Source organism: Atheta coriaria, unplaced genomic scaffold, assembly GCF_025399875.1.
Source record: "Atheta coriaria isolate IRGN ID8LTWV9N9 unplaced genomic scaffold, Caltech_Dcor_3.1 hic_scaffold_4_pilon, whole genome shotgun sequence".
Lineage (NCBI taxonomy): Eukaryota > Metazoa > Arthropoda > Insecta > Coleoptera > Staphylinidae > Dalotia > Dalotia coriaria.
Window position 1 is genome coordinate 6,441,121 of NW_027045446.1, and position 17,557 is coordinate 6,458,677.

Consider the following 17,557-nt stretch of genomic DNA (forward strand, 5'->3'; position numbering starts at 1 on the left):
TGTGTATTTGATTTCTGTTTGGAAATAAAAATATCGAAAATAGTTTCGTTAATACCTTAAACGGCACCAGATTCTACTACTACTTCTAAACATGATCGTGTGTTGTCGATGGCAAGCACGTCCCGGAGGTTTAAAAGATTATACGTTATTTTATAAAGTTTGAAACTCTCCGCTAGCGGCACGCTGTGGGCTGTTAAAACATTTAAGGCATTCCTAAGTGAAAAGTAACTACAACACGCTAAGGCGAGTTGGTTGTTTTCCGTGCATGGTGTATATAATACCCGTACTTAGCACTAAACACAATCACGCCATCAAAATATAGAACCTGTATGTTCTTCTCTTAATATTTATTTGAAGTGACACAGGCTAGATATATGTGAATTTCTTGAAAAAGTCAAGTTAATCCGGGTCAGAAAATATATTGTTGACTTTTATGTCGGTTGTTTTTTTGAACTGCGCAGTAATTGCCCTGCTTTTTGCTCCTTGTGCTAGGATAAACATAAACGTGCGGATGGCTCTGCACGAAAAGATAACAACGGCCGGAAAAGTGCCGAAAAAAGCGCGACGTTTCTAACGGACACTCGCGGTACAAGTCAGATAGCCGATAAGTGCTCTTCGGCGTGGAGAGCGTAGAAGAATCAACGGGGAAAAGAACAAACACCTCCGCTGAAGCTTTGATCTAATGGTGTGTACATTGGACTCATCGGCCTCCAGTGTCGGGCACTTAACCACTTCCGAGTTTTGTTTCATTTTTATACGAGCCGTAAATTCTCGCATTGTTTGTTTATCTTACTAAATACTGCGACACCGGACCAAAAAAAAAAGGAAAGAAAAAAGGGTGCATCGATAAAAATTTAATTTTTGTTTTGTTTCGTGCAGACAAGAAAAATCTTTTAGGGTTTTAGTATGCGCAAAAAATATGCAGGATAACACGAGTTGGGAACGCTTTTTTTGTCCAAGACCTCCAGTTTTTCTTTTTCAAGAAGGTTTCGTGTAGAGATTCGAGATTGCCGAACGTTGAAAGATCGCCGCAGCGACGACGAGCGGGAGCGACGTCAGAGAGATAACAGCACTGTTGAGGATTAGGTTCATTGCAGTGGGATATGAAGTAATAAATTCAAGGCGAACCCGCGCGCTCATTTACCAGACACACCAGACGCCCGAGAACCGAAAGGAAGCCCAAGAGGAAGAAGCACCATCACGAGGACAACGACTGCGAGTCTGGGGTGACAAGGGATGACTTAGTATAGTGGCAGTTGGAGGCGAGTCGAGAGTCCCATCACGAGGGGTCAGCCGGTGCCGACGCGGTTGACCCGTAATGAAGAGCGGCCAAGACTTCAACTCACTATTACGTTTCAAATGTTCGCAGCTACGAAAAGGAATAGTCTCAGCCAAGCCCGATCCCAAAATGGATGCCCAATGAAATCTACCAGTGGTGCTGGAAATCGCAAAATCAGTAATATACTCTCGACCTCGGCTAATATTCGAATGGTGGGATGGTCGAATGTTCGACTGTTTGGCAGGCAATATCCGGAGGCACCGCGTTCGATTGCTATTCTTGGCCGCCGAGTTCTTATTTACATACAACTTTAAACTCCCGGGAGAAGATGAGAGGGAGGTCGCCGAAATTCTCTCACAAATATTCTTAAAGGGCAGAGTCATGGATGCTTGACCTCAAGGGGAGGGTTAGTGGTTTGAGGTCGTCAGAATGAAAAATGAGCTGGGAGGGTGGAAAATTATCGTAAATTCCCTGCCATGTTAAAAGGATGAAAGCTTTTTCACATTACAAACAAAATAAAATGGATTATAATTTTGCTTAAGTAAATTAAACCATAACCGAACCTAAAACAAAGTATATTAATATATATTTTACACTATTTTTAATTTCTATTTAAAAATGGCGATTAATGCAATTATAACCTCATTATAATATGCCATTTCTTTGGACTTTCACATTTCCATATTAACACACCAATACCTCATTAATATTTATAATTAACTTCGCTGTTGAACCTGAATGAAGTCATAGCGTGACCAATCTCTAATTAATTGTATATATCGATAACACATGTACCGCTAATTTTGACAGGCCGCGACGCCCCGACTAATACCTCCCTCTAGACCCGTCGGCAAAATGCAAATAACATCAATTTTGCATTAATTTAGTAATTTTCAGTTGGCGCATGCAGTCAGCCTGTGGTGCAATACAATAAATACTGAAATTACAAGCTGAATAATTAATTCCAACGGCAAAATTTCAACCCCATTTTAATGCCTTATTTAACCCTCACCTAACCTGACCAATAATACCTATCTAATTTGTGATTTTAGGGCAATGTAGAGTAATTGATAATTTTCGCTCCAGTGCCAAATTTAGTCTTTGCCGTTTATTAGATTTAGGCACGAGGCTTTTTCAAATATTAATTAATTACGTCCTACGCCATAGGCAATTTCGGACGCCGGTGAATTTTGATTCAAGTGTAAGTTTAGTTGTATTGCATTACGGTTTTCATAAATTCATGGTAATTCATGGCGTGTCATCGTGCGATGTGTCCACGAGCGGGATAATTACGCTCGCGCGGTTTGACGTTCGCGGGGATTAAGCTGGCACTCGAAGCCGCAGCGCGAGTTAATGAAATTTTCGTTAATTACAAGCCCGGAACCTAGCGCCACACCACGGTGATATTGTGCAGCTATTAATTATCCCCGAAGGTGTTTTACATCATCGCATTTTATTGCGTTGTTGGCTAATTTTTCACATTTATTTTTTTCAGTCACAACATGATGAAGCATTTTATTCAAAATGGTAAATTTAGGTTTAGCGAGATACTAATAACAAGCAAACAAAATTATAGTGTGATATAATTATATTGAATCAAAATTTTATTCTGCATCATTCCATTCATCGGTATATCCTCTTCAGATACCTATACGAGTAATACACTATCGATGAGAATTTTCTCCATACTCCTCACATAATCTTGTACCCAGCAATGTATTCCCCCAGACTCTACACATTAAAGTTGCACTCGATGCTTATTAGCAATCTCGTCTTAGGTAGTCCAGTGATGGTCTAGCAATGCACTCGGGAGCAACATAGACCACACTACTCGCTACACATCTCACCATGAGTTCGATAGAAAGGGTTTAGGATTGAATCAATTTTAGATCACAGTTTCGGCAAATTGGCAATTTAATGTTGGGATATTGTTTTGGACATTTATTCGCGGAGCGCAAGACGGTGAGCAATTTGCGGATTGGCATACCATTGAGAGGGCAAACTCTACGACCAGCAACGCACACTCGTGTAGAACTGTAGTCTCGGCGGTTCCGGAAGGTACTTGTATCAAGTACGAGTAGTTGCTGCAGATTGTAATTGCGAATATAACTGCGAGCGATTGCCGGAGAGCGAATTGGAACGAGGAAGCAACTAAGAAGTAATTGAAATTCAATTCGATTACGGAACTGTTATCGATATTGCTATGAAGTTAAAAAAGTAAAGAATAAATTCCAGAACAATGCATTTTAAAGTGAATTCTAAAACATTATTGTACTATACATGATTTTATAGACTATATTATATAATATTAATCTTCTTTAAAAATATATTTAAAAATATATAATTTTATTTCAAAAGATTTTTAACTTGGTAAATAAAAGTTTATCACATAGCAAATACACAGCGAATAAAATTGACAACTTGAGAATTCTAAAGTCACACTGCTCGGGTTTAATATCGTATTCTATTGTTTATATTTCCTGTTTTCACTTCCTCATCAGTCAATACGAAGCATTTTACATCTCGCACTCCTTCACGCTGACTTATTTCGTTTTACTGTCGTAGAGTCGCTGAGGTACGGCAACATTCTCTTGCTTTACTTTTATTTCTTTAATTCCTCACCGATGCATCCACATTCGGATCTTGGCCTGAATGTAGAAACAGATCCTTGTTTATTTGGTGTTTACTGCTCACTGACTGCTAGCGCGACTCTAACAGTGACTTTGAATCGCATCTAGACGCAAACACTCGACTGAAACTGCAACTGCAGGAAGTCTACCACTACAACAGGAACTACACTTGTATCCTGTGTTGGCAGTGCAGTGTAAGATACTTATATATGTAGGTTGTTGCACCAGCTAGTATATTAGGATGGTTATGGCATCTCGCAAGCCACAATGTGCAACATCGTAAAAGGATGTTATTTAGGTGTATTATTCACTACGATGAACCTTTTGTTCACTGACAGTGGTTGAGAAGCATGTGGTGCGCCTAGAAAGCCAATCACCACCCCGTGTAATGCGCACTGAAGGTGCCAATGTTGCGAGGCCTTCCGACGATTCAACAATAGTCTGACCTCGAGTGCAGTTTCGACGAGTCTACAACAGCTGCAGGTTGATATAGTGCAAGCAAATAGAATGGAACAGAGTGACAGAAGCTATTAGTGAGTTGCCAGCAGGAAACAAGACGAAAAGTGGGAGCAGATTTTGATGCAAGGATGTGGCACTACTATGCATCAAATATTGGAATTGTGTCATCAGATATCAAACTTTGTATACAACTCCACCACAATAAAAATAGTAAAAAATTACCATTTTAAAACATTTCAGACTAAAGTTTTTACTTTTTCTAATAGCTTCCCATTAATGACTGAACAAGTCCGTTGCTCATCCAACATCTAACAGGTAGGACCAAACTCTAAACGGAACAGGTACATACATGGAATCCATGAAATAAAAGCTCTTGTTCCTGGTAATTGTCAAAAGACAGAGCGTCCCAGCGTCCAGTCTAGTTCAATCTAGTTCAGTTCAACACAATACCGTCCGGACGGGACGGTACCGACTGTTGGGTTTCGCTTTAGTTTGATGCTGATTGGTTTGAACATTCTCTAGGATCAATTAGGTAATTTACTTAATTGGATTTCCGCCGTGGATTTCATTAGTGCTATTACGTTCGGACATCCTAGCAGATGTATAAATTTAATTCTCTCGATTTCCCACCCGTCCGTATAATTCAAGATTATTACAATCGATGAGATGATGTGTTTATACAGAACTCATACAATTACACGATCAATTATTATTGTTATCGTGTTAAGTCAGTGATTTGGTGCAAACTTATTACACGTGGCTACAATTACACAATTCAATAACACGGATTAGCTTCCAAATATTTAATCGAACTACAATTAGGAGATTAACTCAAAATATGTTAGACCAGTAATTTTATTATTATTATTATATTCTTGCGTGTGCCCTTGTGCGTCGTATTTTTTATTTCGGGGACTTTCGCTTGTAGCGATTTTTTTTGCAATTTCCGCACTATCCACCTTAATACTTGCATGTATTGTGAAGCGATGTGTGGCGGGCCGTTTGTTCCTGGCAAACAAAACGCAGGAAAATCAAAATGCGCAAGAAGGTTGCTGGCAAGAAAATGAAAATACATTGGCGAGCGCATAGGAAACGCGCAACGTCAGTGTGCAAACGAAACCGAACCAAACGAAACGGAACCCGCGCAGGCGGCTGCAAAGATTGATGGCTTTTTGTTACAGGTCGCAGTCTACAGTTTGCAATTTTGCACACTTTTACACAAAATCGCACACACCAGTTTTTTTTCTTCAGGGGGGCTAAAATAGAAAACTCGGCAAACACGTCGGAGAATGAAGGCACAGGAAGCACGGTATCTTTAAATATTTACTAAACAAAAACACCTAGAGGTCGTAAAATGTTTCCTACATACGCAAAACATCCTTCAACGAAGACGAAGCAAGTATTTTGTAAAACACAAATGGTTTCAATTTTTGGCTTCAAGTACTACGTACGTATTTTGTAAAATTTTTGTTTTGATAAAAAACATGCTCCATTTCACTTTTTGATTCAGTATGAATCAGTTCCTTACTGCGCATTTGACTTTATTAAAATTGCTGCTTCAACTTAGTTTATATTTATACGTAATTTTATATTTAATAATATGCTTCTTATTGGCATCTTTGCGTCTCTGAAAAATATTGCATAAGTTAAAAATGTTGCGTTGGCACTGCTATACGACAGGAATGCTATCTTAGTACGAACGTTGCGGAACATTTTTGCAAATTTGACGCGCGCACGCGAGCAGGAGGCGCAAACGTTGAAAAAGTGCGCACGTAGGCGGCAAATGCGAGACGAGCAAGATGAACACGTTTCGGCGGCAAGATGTATGGCACTGTCGGTAGACCAAAAAAGAAGTGGAGGACGAGTCAAACCGGCGTGACACAAATTGATATATGTAGGAAGGGGAATAAATGTGATGTGCTACATTTTAAAACTTTATATTACGTTTTAAACAAAAATAATCTCAAAAAGTGAGCACGAATCTGTTCCTAGTTTTAATAAATATTCAACTGAAAATATTACATTGTGCAATCGAGTAAATAACTTTTGTTCTACCTCTTCTAATAGGGGGATACAAAAAGAATTCGCTTCACTTTAGCAGCGTCAGTTGCAAACTCGAAACCACAAGGAATAAAGAGATAAAAGCTGCGCAGTGTTATTCAACGCACAAAGATATCGGTAAACAAATAACACCATCCGGACAAACAATATGCAAAATTCAAGCCGTTCATATTGCGCGAGCAATTCATCTCTTTCCAGGAAGTTGTAGAAAGAGAACGATGGACAAAGCCTGCATATTCCAATTAGCAAACGAAGGTAATACGTAACGTACAAATTAAAATTAACGAGTTCGACGTCTCCAGGGAAGGGACGTACTCTTGTTACCCTCGATGAGATTATAGCATTTAATAATGCACAATAACCGTGAAGCAGACGAAATAATGTTTTTGCAAATGCCGGCCGCTTCCACAGTTAAACATTGCGAATATCTTCTCAGAATCTGCTTGAACGTATCGACAACCGCGGCAGGAAATGGCAGCTGCATAAATTCAAACAGAAAGAGCAAACCTTAGAATACAGAATGGGCTAACGATAGTAATGCAATCTCAATGCTTCGCATTGTTTTGTGTTGGTTTCCGGTGAAGGCGAGATGTTTTGTTTTTCGGCGAGTTTGTGTTTCGCATTTTGGTGAATCAGCGTAAACTTTTCCATTCGATAGCGAGTTGTTGAGTCGACTCGAGTCCAGACAGGACGTCAAAATGTACAAGCTTTTCCTATTTTCTGCTCGAATAAATCGAGAAGTATTAAAATATTTATATAAAATATTCCAAACAAATTTTAAAACAAAACTACCACTGAACAATGGAATATATATTATTTATGCTTTGAAAAGTTTTTAATTTACATGTGTTGCAGTAGAGTACAGAAATTTGTAAAATTTTTGTTCGTTTTGCTTAATTCCCGAACGTAATTCACAACTTCAGTAGGAATTTATGCATCTTGCTGACTCGCTCGGCCCGTTTCTCAAATAAACGCCGGGTATGCCTAACAAGGCGCCGTTTTAGAAATATATTGCCTGTCCATTTAATAAACCATAAAGGTAAATACGTTAACTTTGCCTGGCGGCCTCATAAATTTAACTGATCATAAAATTATTAGCTGTGGTCGAAAATACGCCGGCGCTCAAGAAAAACCTGGAAACTCGACTGCGTTTGCAAATATTTATGGAGACGTTTACCGCTTTTTTGTAGATGTAGAAATACACATTAATTAATATTCTATTTGCTCCAACACAATCATTTTTAGTAAAAAAAATATTGAATATTATCTTTAGTAAACGAAATATATTGAGAATTTGGTTTACTTACCGTTTCTTTGTTGTTCTGACATTTTTGCAATACAATATTCAACCAGTCCCATTGTTTTCGAGCCTCTTCGTCGTTATCATTCCTTTTCATAAGATTTGTATTCAAGACGACAATTTGCAATTTGTGGGTTTTTCTTTCAATTAGGTAATATCCACCTGAAATCAAAAGAGGAACATTACATTAGATTATTTTGAAGTATTTAGACTCCAAATTACCATTGTTTAAATTGATGTAATTAATTCATCAGGTATTGTGACATTGCATCGAAAATCAATTTCTAGGTACAAAGCGCCGCAAATCCATGAAAATCTATGAAAATAACGCGCGCCTATTTTCCATTACAATTCACAATGGTTGAATATATTCAGTCGCAATTTGCGTAAAATATTGTTGTAACATTTATTGATTTTGATTAGCTTGCGTTCCATTTAACTTGGCGGTATGCGCTGCCATGGTGTGTGGGTGTTTTCAATATAGCAGCAAGCTTTGAAAACGTTCTCATCGTTTAGGTGGCGCGTGAATGCACAGCGAATATTCGAACAGACGCAAATTCAAATTGTGTAGTTTGCTATGCAATGTTTACCGCAGACGCATATTTCGGTTTACATTTGTACAATATCTGTAAATGCATTTGGTAAATATCAAAAAAGACTGGTTGTATTGTGGTTGCGAGTGACAGGTTTCATACTTTAAATAGGTGTTTTTTGATTTTTGAATAGAAGAGTTTTGATTGTTTAAAATTGCCAACATGTTGTATCAGTTACACCGCCATTACCAGATACAATATTAGGATACGTTGCATTTATTTCCTCCGGGTTACACTAACTGTAAATTACTCCTTAAATGAGTTTCTTTGTGAAACAGCGTTGGTAATTCGTGCAGAACAAAACAAATATATTTATATTCTCCTTTCTGAAAATATGACCTGGTCTACAATGGTACAGGTTGTATTGGCGAGCAGAAAGAAAGAGTTACCACCGTCGATTTATACACCGCACACAAAAGGCACGCCACCTCCCCCTCGTTCCATGTGATTTACTGCTAAAAATTACGTTGATAAATAATTCATGTCCGAACTGGGGCATCCGGAAGAGCGGTTGCGAGACGCTGCCGCTGCGTCGAAGGCAAACGCCGCCGAAGAGGCGGCGAACGAGAATGAAGAATGGGCTACGAACCGCCGAACAACCAAACTCGGCCAGACACACAGGTAGGGGCGTAAGAAATACACCGAATGGAACAAGCACAAGTACAAGCGCATCAAGAAAGCAAAAAAAGTAAAAGCAAAAATAAGGCATGAAAAGGAGATAACGCGAGTAAATGAAAAGTGTGCGGAATGAACAAGGTTTGCAAGGTGTCTTGCCAAATACCAACACGTTAGAGCAATTCATCTGCCAGTACCTCAAGAATAAACTAAATTGAATCGGGGTGATGAGTAACTCTGTTTAAATCAACACCAAATGATAAATAGCAAAAGGAGAAATTAAGAAAATTTGTCTTAAAATTTATTAAATGCTAAAATAATTAGATATAAACTCTGCTTGAGTTTAAGATAACTATTTGTGGCTAAAAATAATTAAAATAATACGCTTTTCAAATCCTATTAGAAAACAATAGTAGCCTCTTATAAGCACAGAAACGTTTCGCAAACCCCGCCCGAATGCTGTTCCGTTGGTTTCCGTAGTGATGCCACACTTCAATGATACTTTGCTGATGGTCTGGTGATGAGCATCATTAAAACAAACGATTATTGGGCATTCAACACATCCCTTCCTGATCCTTGCCGTGGAACTTGCGTTACGCGACGATAAAAACTAATATCTCTCCTTAGGGTGTAGCTGGTCATAGAACGGTTTTCTCCTGTAGAATGGATGTCTCGATGTTGTGCCGACGTTCTTCATCCCTTCCTGTCATTTGACGTGCGCTTCATAAAGAAGCTCATAAAAATGCCTGCCAGGTTTTTGCTTCGAATTGAAAGCTTGCCGACGACGATCATAAACATAAAGGTAGCTTGCGGTGATAAATTTCAATAATCCGATGATGGTAAATGCCACGTGTTCAAAGTCTCAACCTTGCAGGTTCATTTATAAAGAGTAAAGCGTAGAACGAGCAGGTATACGGTTGGGTTGTGTGTCATAGTCAGAGCATGTCTGACCAAGTGAAGCCCAGTCAGCAGGAACATGCAATCGGGATGACAACATCACCTCAATACAACATCCAACAATATACAGTGTGTTCTGCAACAAGTTATCCCAAAAGCACAACTTTAGTAACTCTCGGAACTCCCGGATGCCGGTTTTGTGAAGACTCTTATTCCTTGTTATTCCTCTAGAAGCGAATGAACATTGAACGTGTTTATGACGTGTCGGTGAAATTCGCCCAGGGCGGCGCCCCAGGGATATCGGGAGGGTTCCCCCGGGAAGCTGACCAAACGGTCGGCCGTCACAAGGACGGGCGGACGGCAATTGCTGTCGCCAAGTCGTAAACTGCCTTCTTCAGCAATACCAGCGCTGGGACGACAACGCGGGCACGCGAGTTAACCGATTTTCTTCCCAAGGAGATTTCCAAGGATCCAACCGGGACGAATGAAAACCGAAAAAGGTCTTGAGTGACGAGCAAGCGAATGTACTAATATCGAAGAGTGGACGGACACAAGAGCACAAACCAAATTGGAAAACACAATTTACATACCGAGTGTGTCAAGTCGATTTTGGACATATTAATATTTTTTTCATATTCTGTCTAAAGTGTAATTGAGTTAGGTTGAGTGTTTGTGCATAAATCCCATGATACTAGCTTGCAAATTACGTCGACGCTCGTAATGATAATGCTGGCAGCCTGATAATTATAATTAGCCACAATGAATAATTTGCCGCCAGGTCAATTTAATTCATTACCATAATTGCATATATTGTGGCTAAGTTACAAAACCGCAATAAAACAGACGAAACAATGTAACTAAACGTTATAATTTAATATTTAGAAACAATTTATCTTGATAGATGTGATATTAAGTTTAGTTTTAAAGTAGAAAAGTGATAACAATAATTTGGAAATTCGGATAAAATCGTTGGGGTTTTTGCTCATCGCACTGGGCGCTCAACTTGCTCGAGTTTTTATTGTGACGCTCCCTGTCGGCAGTGGAAGCGGCAATAGCACATTGATAAATGGTTGCTGGTTTGCTTTCCGTACGTAGTGAAAAGTTCGCTTCAAATTTCTTGCACATTTCTTGCGTATCTTGACAGAAATGTACAACTATGTCAAGATAAAAATATTATCAATCTTCTTATACCATTTTAAAAACAAAATAACACATAAGTATTTAATTAAAATTTACTTTAATCAAGAAATTAATAATCACAAAAAATGTATTTTATGAAAACGTTTCTAGTTTGTATAATGATGGGTTAAGGACCTATCCGCCTCAGGAATGGTGGAAGATAGGTGTCAGCCGAGGTGCGCCGCCATCCAACCAAAACCAATTCATCTTTGCGCGCGCGTATCTCTTGTTTTTTCCGCTCAACTTTTACTCAAACTCGTAGCTGGGGAAGTGGAGGCGCCGCAAGCGGCTAGACGAGCAGCGCACAAATGAACTGTACTTTTTGCAATTAATCTTCGTTGCGCGCATAAGAACAATTTGAGAAAACGAGCGCAAACTTTTACAACTTGCAAACGCGTAATTTGCCGAATGCGCAACATAAACGTAAATATTTTGTTGCAAACTAAAATAAATTTAAAGAAACAAAATATAAATCTTTTAAAATAAATTATGTTATATACTAAACAGAAATAATGTATACGTATGTGCGTTCAGGTTTGTTTAGGGCAGTTGGCAAGTAGGAGACAATCATGTCATTTGAAGCAATGTAAAACTAGAACCAGAACTCCGAGACTGGAAGTGAACACGGATGCGCAGTCGTCACTAGCAATTTTCTTCGTTCGGGCGGCGTTCCGCTCAAGCCGTTCGAAATCCAATCCATTAACGAGTAATGTGCCACCGACGCGATGCAGGCCACGAAATGAAATTGCATTTGATGCACACTAGCGAGACAACCGCGACAACCAGACAACTCTGCTAAACATTTATACCATTCTTTACCACACCGTTTCATTGAAAAAAAGAAGGTTGATAAAATATTGAATTAATATAAAGCAAATATTTATTTATTGAATTGTCAGTTTTGTACATTTCGTAGATTTGTCTTTTGCAAAACACCTAGTAAAACAGTTCGTATGTCTTCAATAAAGTTTAAACGATGCAGTGTGTGCGCAAACTAAGCAAATGATCACTTACGAAATTGACGGTTTCGTGGGACAAATGTTTCGGTGTGGCTGCTCGAAGCGCTGGAATTCTATCCACTCCAGGGAGGAGTAAATTAGTATCAAATGTATCCACCAACGAGCAGCCGGCGAGCGTTGCGCCAAATTACGTTGCTGAATTTACAAACAATTTTCACAATATTTTAACCGGTTTCAAGTTGCGCCACCAGCGCGTCGACATGCTTCGAGCTTCTCAAGTTACTCATGTTTAAACATGTTACAAACTTTAGTTGGGAACATCTAAAATTCTTCCGTATAAATAAAACACAACGACGAAAATAAACAAACTACAAAACTGGCGTGTGTTGTACTTAAAATAATGTTTATATTTAAAACATATAATATCGTTGATGTTTTTAATGAATTTTTCTTATATTACAGTAAACTAGGTTCACTTGGAACGCAGATCATGTCATCGTTTTTAATAAAACTTAAAAATTTGCGCACGTATTTTTATAGAATACGTCAAGTCAGACATGAACGACACAAACGAGCAAAAAAGAAAGCACGAGGCAGGACGAAGTAGAAGTAAAGCTAACCGAGCCCGGGACTAAAATTTAAATAATATTTCCGACGTATGGCATTTCATCTTCGAGGTGAATTTATTGCGCGCGCGTCGTAAAACTGAGTGTTATTACTTCTACAAATTCCGACATAAATATGGCAGACAGATGCCGTACACCTAAGCGTAAGCTTAACTTTTTTCTTTTCCTTTGACGCAAATAACTAAAAACGTCGTAAAATGTGTTTGTCAGACTATATAATAAACAATATCCAAATCAGTTAATTATTAAATTCGAAAAGACTTACCTGAATCAAAAGTTGTTATTGAGTCAGTAGGTAACCATCTAATCCACATTCGTCCTAATTCTTTCCTAGCTAAAGGATCGTCATGTCCTAGCGCTGGGAATATGAACTGTGAGCTGAATGTTTGCGCCAGCAAATCTGTCAGATTTTGCAAAAGCTCCAATTGTTGTATTTCAGATGACCGTCGAGCTGAATGTGACAAGGCATCCCTGAAACAGAAAATATTTGTTTTTACAATTTCACAAAATTATTTAAATTTATTCAGCGTTATCCCAAAAATATTCCTTGCTGCGATGAAGTGCTTTGATAATAAGTTCTCATTTGTGAAAAAGGTAAATAATTGAATGCTTTTAACATTATTACTTCTATTCTGTCCCATATAAATTTTATAGCTGCATTAAGAAAATTGCTCTTTTCTTTTCGTGCGACGGTTTTTCGTCAAGAACTATTTCGTCTCTGCTTCCACGAAATAGGTAAACACTCAAACACACACATACATGGATATAATTTTATCTTTTTATGAAGTAAATTGTTTAAAACAATCGTAGAATTTTAATTTAGATAAAATCATTTGCTTTTTATTGATGTGCTTGCTAGGCGCTGCGAAAAAAACAACTTGAAGATAATTGAAGCGCAAAACCGTTCTTTCAATTCGCTCAATTTTTCGTACGACGACAATTCACATCCAGCCACTCACTCGTCCATTCATTCGTTTATTCATTGGATTGCTTTATTCGTCGCTCGTCGCCCGTCGCGAACAGCTCATTCCTTCTGCAGAATCTGACAAAAAAGAAGAAGAAAAACCCAGCTTCGCTTCGCAGCAAAAACGTGCATATAAATTGCGAGAAGCTAAAGACGACGATTAATGATTGCGAATAAGTAAATAATAGTTCGGCCCTTGTCGGCTGGCGTAAAGATTACTTCGAAACTTATTTCGGTTGGAAGCTTTTACTGCGGCGGCGTGTGGCGGAGGCGCCGGGAGAATGGACGAGCGACCATAGAAAGGCCAAGATTTATTTCGACTTGACCATCTGTCGACCTTAAATCTTTCCTCGATTTACATGTTATGTGCTCTTTAAACTGGTGATCAAAATTATACAGCGTGTTACACATTCTTATTTTAAGCAATTATCAGTTTTTTCTCAAAATCCTGGTTTGGGGGTTTTTGTTTTTAATACGCAGCTTTCAAGCGAAACGATTTGGTTTGCATGACGACGGTTTAAAAAAGGACTTTAACGGACAGCAGGAAAAAACACTAAAAACTCCAGCGGACTAAAACGAACGCAAAACAATATCAATGTAATGTAACCTGACGCAACGGCACCGTAATGTAACGCGCATGAGTTAGTGGGATTTTCGAGTCGGTTAATCCCGTTGTGCGTACGCAAAAACGTAATAAAAACCTTTCGCGACGAACGATCCTGCCGCCACCCCCCAACCATTTGCTCGAATGCATGCAGGACGACGGAGTCGCACGGATTTAATCTAGTATTTTATTGCCGGTACGCGTCGGGTTTAATTTTAATAAAAATTGAATTAGAGCCTGGGCCGCGGAAAATCCGCCAGAAATTTTGCGTTCAGAAAAGTCTAACAATATCTTTTAAAGCAATGAAAATTGTTGAAATGCAGAGAGTTTTTTTCGGGTTTTTATCGGAATTGATAAGCGTGGAATATTTTTACGGCTTTAAACTATAAAATTTATAGAAATGCATTTTTAACGAGCTTTAAGTAAAATTTACGTTCCTATTTTGAGCTGTTTAGTTGATTAAATGAGCTTTTGAAGCTACTTGACAGCTTTGTGCAAAATTGTGCTTATACAGATCAGCAAGTTTTCGCTTGTCGTAACACTTGAATCTGCATTACATTTAGTTCAACATTTTGCAGCGTATTTTGCAGTTGATTTTGCTTCGCTTCTGGTGTTTTGCATCTCCTAACAATGTCTCTTAGCATAAGCTTCGTGACCATATGCTTACGAAAATCGTCGTCGTTTCTGCTGACTGCACACTATGCATATTTTCACCTCTATCGAAAAAAATATATAAGAAATTATTCGTATATACTAGTATAAATATAATACTAATAAAAGAAGCTCTTTTACACCTTTTTTAGTGCACAAAATGAATTTTTTGCACTCGTTTCCGTATACAATTCAACATAAAAACAAAATATATTATATATTTTAAATATTTGTTTATAATTTTAATAACTCGCAGGAAAATGTAAATATTCCAATTATGAAAATAAATCCAAAACCAAAACCAGATCCTCATCAATAGATAGTATTCTCTGTTTACTTGCCAGCGGTTTCTCTATTCCACCATTTGCAATGCGAGACACAATTATAAGTTTGCGTATGCGTATTTATTAGCAGTTTACGTGAAAGTTAAGAGCCTAACAAGCATTAATTTAACCTCGAATTGCATTTGTTGTAATCCCAAATCCGCGATTCTTGAAACCCCAATAGAGTATGTTGTCCACCCATGATCGTACGTTTTATTAGATACAAAGTGTTTTTGCCGTAACACAAAGCAGCGTTTATTTCCAATTTTAAATTAGGGATTATTTTAAGTTATTGAACATCCTGTATGCATGGCAAACGTAAAATTAGTTTTGTTCCGCGTAATTGGTCAGCGCGCACGTTTCCGAAAGAGAAACGAGATGGGTCGTTTTGTAAACCGATGCAAATGTTATAGCCATTAAACAGATCGTACCTGAATGGGAAAATGTTCTCTTCAGGTAGCTCCAAAAATTTTGAAAACATTATCGTACCAAAAATTAAATTTTTACAGTTTTAGTTCAATATTCTTTTTAGTGACTTTTTCTTCTCAAACAAACGATTTTGTTTATTTTCTCTTCCATATTTTACAGTATCCACATATATTTTTGCTAGTCGATTAAAAGCCCGAGTATGATTGGTATCTGGCCGTAAAATCAGGATTGTATTTCAGGACGACCGTAATAAAAAGTCCTGTATTCTTGCTTCGCGTACGGTTCGGCGCGCGGCAACTCGCACACAAAATAGATTTAATCTGCGCGCGGTGGTGTGCATGTTATGGCGCTTGCCAGCCTTTTCAAACGTGCATACCACCCTTGCCGTTCTAAACTCCGCTAACGCTAACGCTAACGCCGACTATCGACAAAATAAAACGTCATCGACTTACGCGTGAATGCAAAATAAAAACGACACCCAACTTCAGGCAAAATACAAACCAATATGACGAAGAAAAAAAAGTTGTGTAAAGAGGTAGTGAAGTGTAACAAACAGGACATATCTTTACTTGCACAAGATGTGAAATATGGTATAATACACTATGATCAGGTGTTAGTTGCACATGCATCAATATTCTTGTGCTTCAATGTCCATTTGCTCCTTTCTCGGTATGTTACTCTTGTTGTTTTATTGGCGAGCGTTCTAACATTTCTGGTGCACGGTGTCGGTAATGAAATCAAATGCCCAGCGACGACGCTGGAGTGCTGAGGGAGGCGGACGTGGTCGTGGTCATCACGTCCGGGATATCTGACGTCCCACGGGCGACGAATATTCAATTTCGGGATACCTCGCGCGCATGACGCATCAGTAGATATAATGTGCACGTTCCAGATCTCCAATAAACTTAAAACTTTATATTTTATTTATTTTGATGATGAATTTTTCTTTTCTTTTCAAATTTTATTTTTTGATGCTTTGCAATGTGAGGAATCGTGAGAATCAAGTTAACAGTGAAAATGTCATTTGTTTTTTTATCTACTCTCTTAAATTTATTCCGCGCTGGTGTTGTTTTATTCTGTGTTTTTGCACATTTCTCCTTTTTTTACATTTCAGCGTGTAACATGTCAATGTAACACTCTCGGGCGCAAAACGCGAGATTGATACGGCAGCGTACATTTTGCAAATTCTTCCCCATACCCGCACCCTGGTGTTTTTTGCAGTTGTGTTTTGCTTTTTTGCGCCTGTCCGCAATGTCTGGATGCAGGCTGCGTCCGTCAGGAATGTGTTTAAAACGTCGACTGAAAAATCAATTATCCATTCCCGCACTGAGCTGCGTGCAACAAAAAATCTCAACCTAATAAAAACCAACCAAAATCCAATCGCGTGGGTTATGAATGTGGGTGAATGCCACCCTTGACCATATTTTCGGATAGAAGTAATCCAAGTGCGGAAAGAGTTTGAGTTCTGGTTGAGGGTAGGTATGTCGACGAGTCCTGGTGAGTTTTCTGAAAAAAGCTGGCCACGAGTCGAGGCGTGTTCGGGCGACGCAACAATAAAAAAAGTTTTCGCACAAAACAAAGTTTATATCTGACCAAAAGTTGAAACGTTGCATGCGGAACAAATATTTTGCGTCGCCCGCTGGGGCGAGAAAGGCATTTATATCACCTTACGGCAAGTTAGCAAGGAAGAAAAACGTGAAAAACGAGGATAGTCATCCTACTCCCTTACAAACGAAGAAAAATCGTCCGACGAGCGTTATTATCTGTTCGCCTTACGAGTTTTACAATATGTCTTTGTTTTTTCAAATAAATTAGATCATTAATTATGGTTACAAAAAATTATTAAACACATTTGGAAAATATTAAAATATTACAATTTTATAAATATTATACGAGTAGGTAAGTAGCAGGTTGGAAAATGAGCGATCGCAAATCGATTAGAAATTAGACGGTTAATTATGGGCGTTCGTGTTGTGCAAGAGTTGATA

At 38.5% G+C, this 17,557-nt stretch overlaps 1 protein-coding gene across 1 annotated transcript in view; it reads right to left on the minus strand.

Moving 5' to 3' along the window:
• Positions 1-17,557, minus strand: part of LOC135791032 (acid sphingomyelinase-like phosphodiesterase 3b) — a 91,995-nt gene that overhangs the window by 12,440 nt on the left and 61,998 nt on the right. The window contains exons 4-5 of the mRNA XM_065301344.1: positions 12,864-13,069; positions 7,737-7,891 (exon numbers count right to left, since the gene is read on the minus strand). Coding sequence (XP_065157416.1) covers positions 7,737-7,891; positions 12,864-13,069 — 361 coding nt within the window. The remainder of the gene's footprint in view (positions 1-7,736; positions 7,892-12,863; positions 13,070-17,557) is intronic.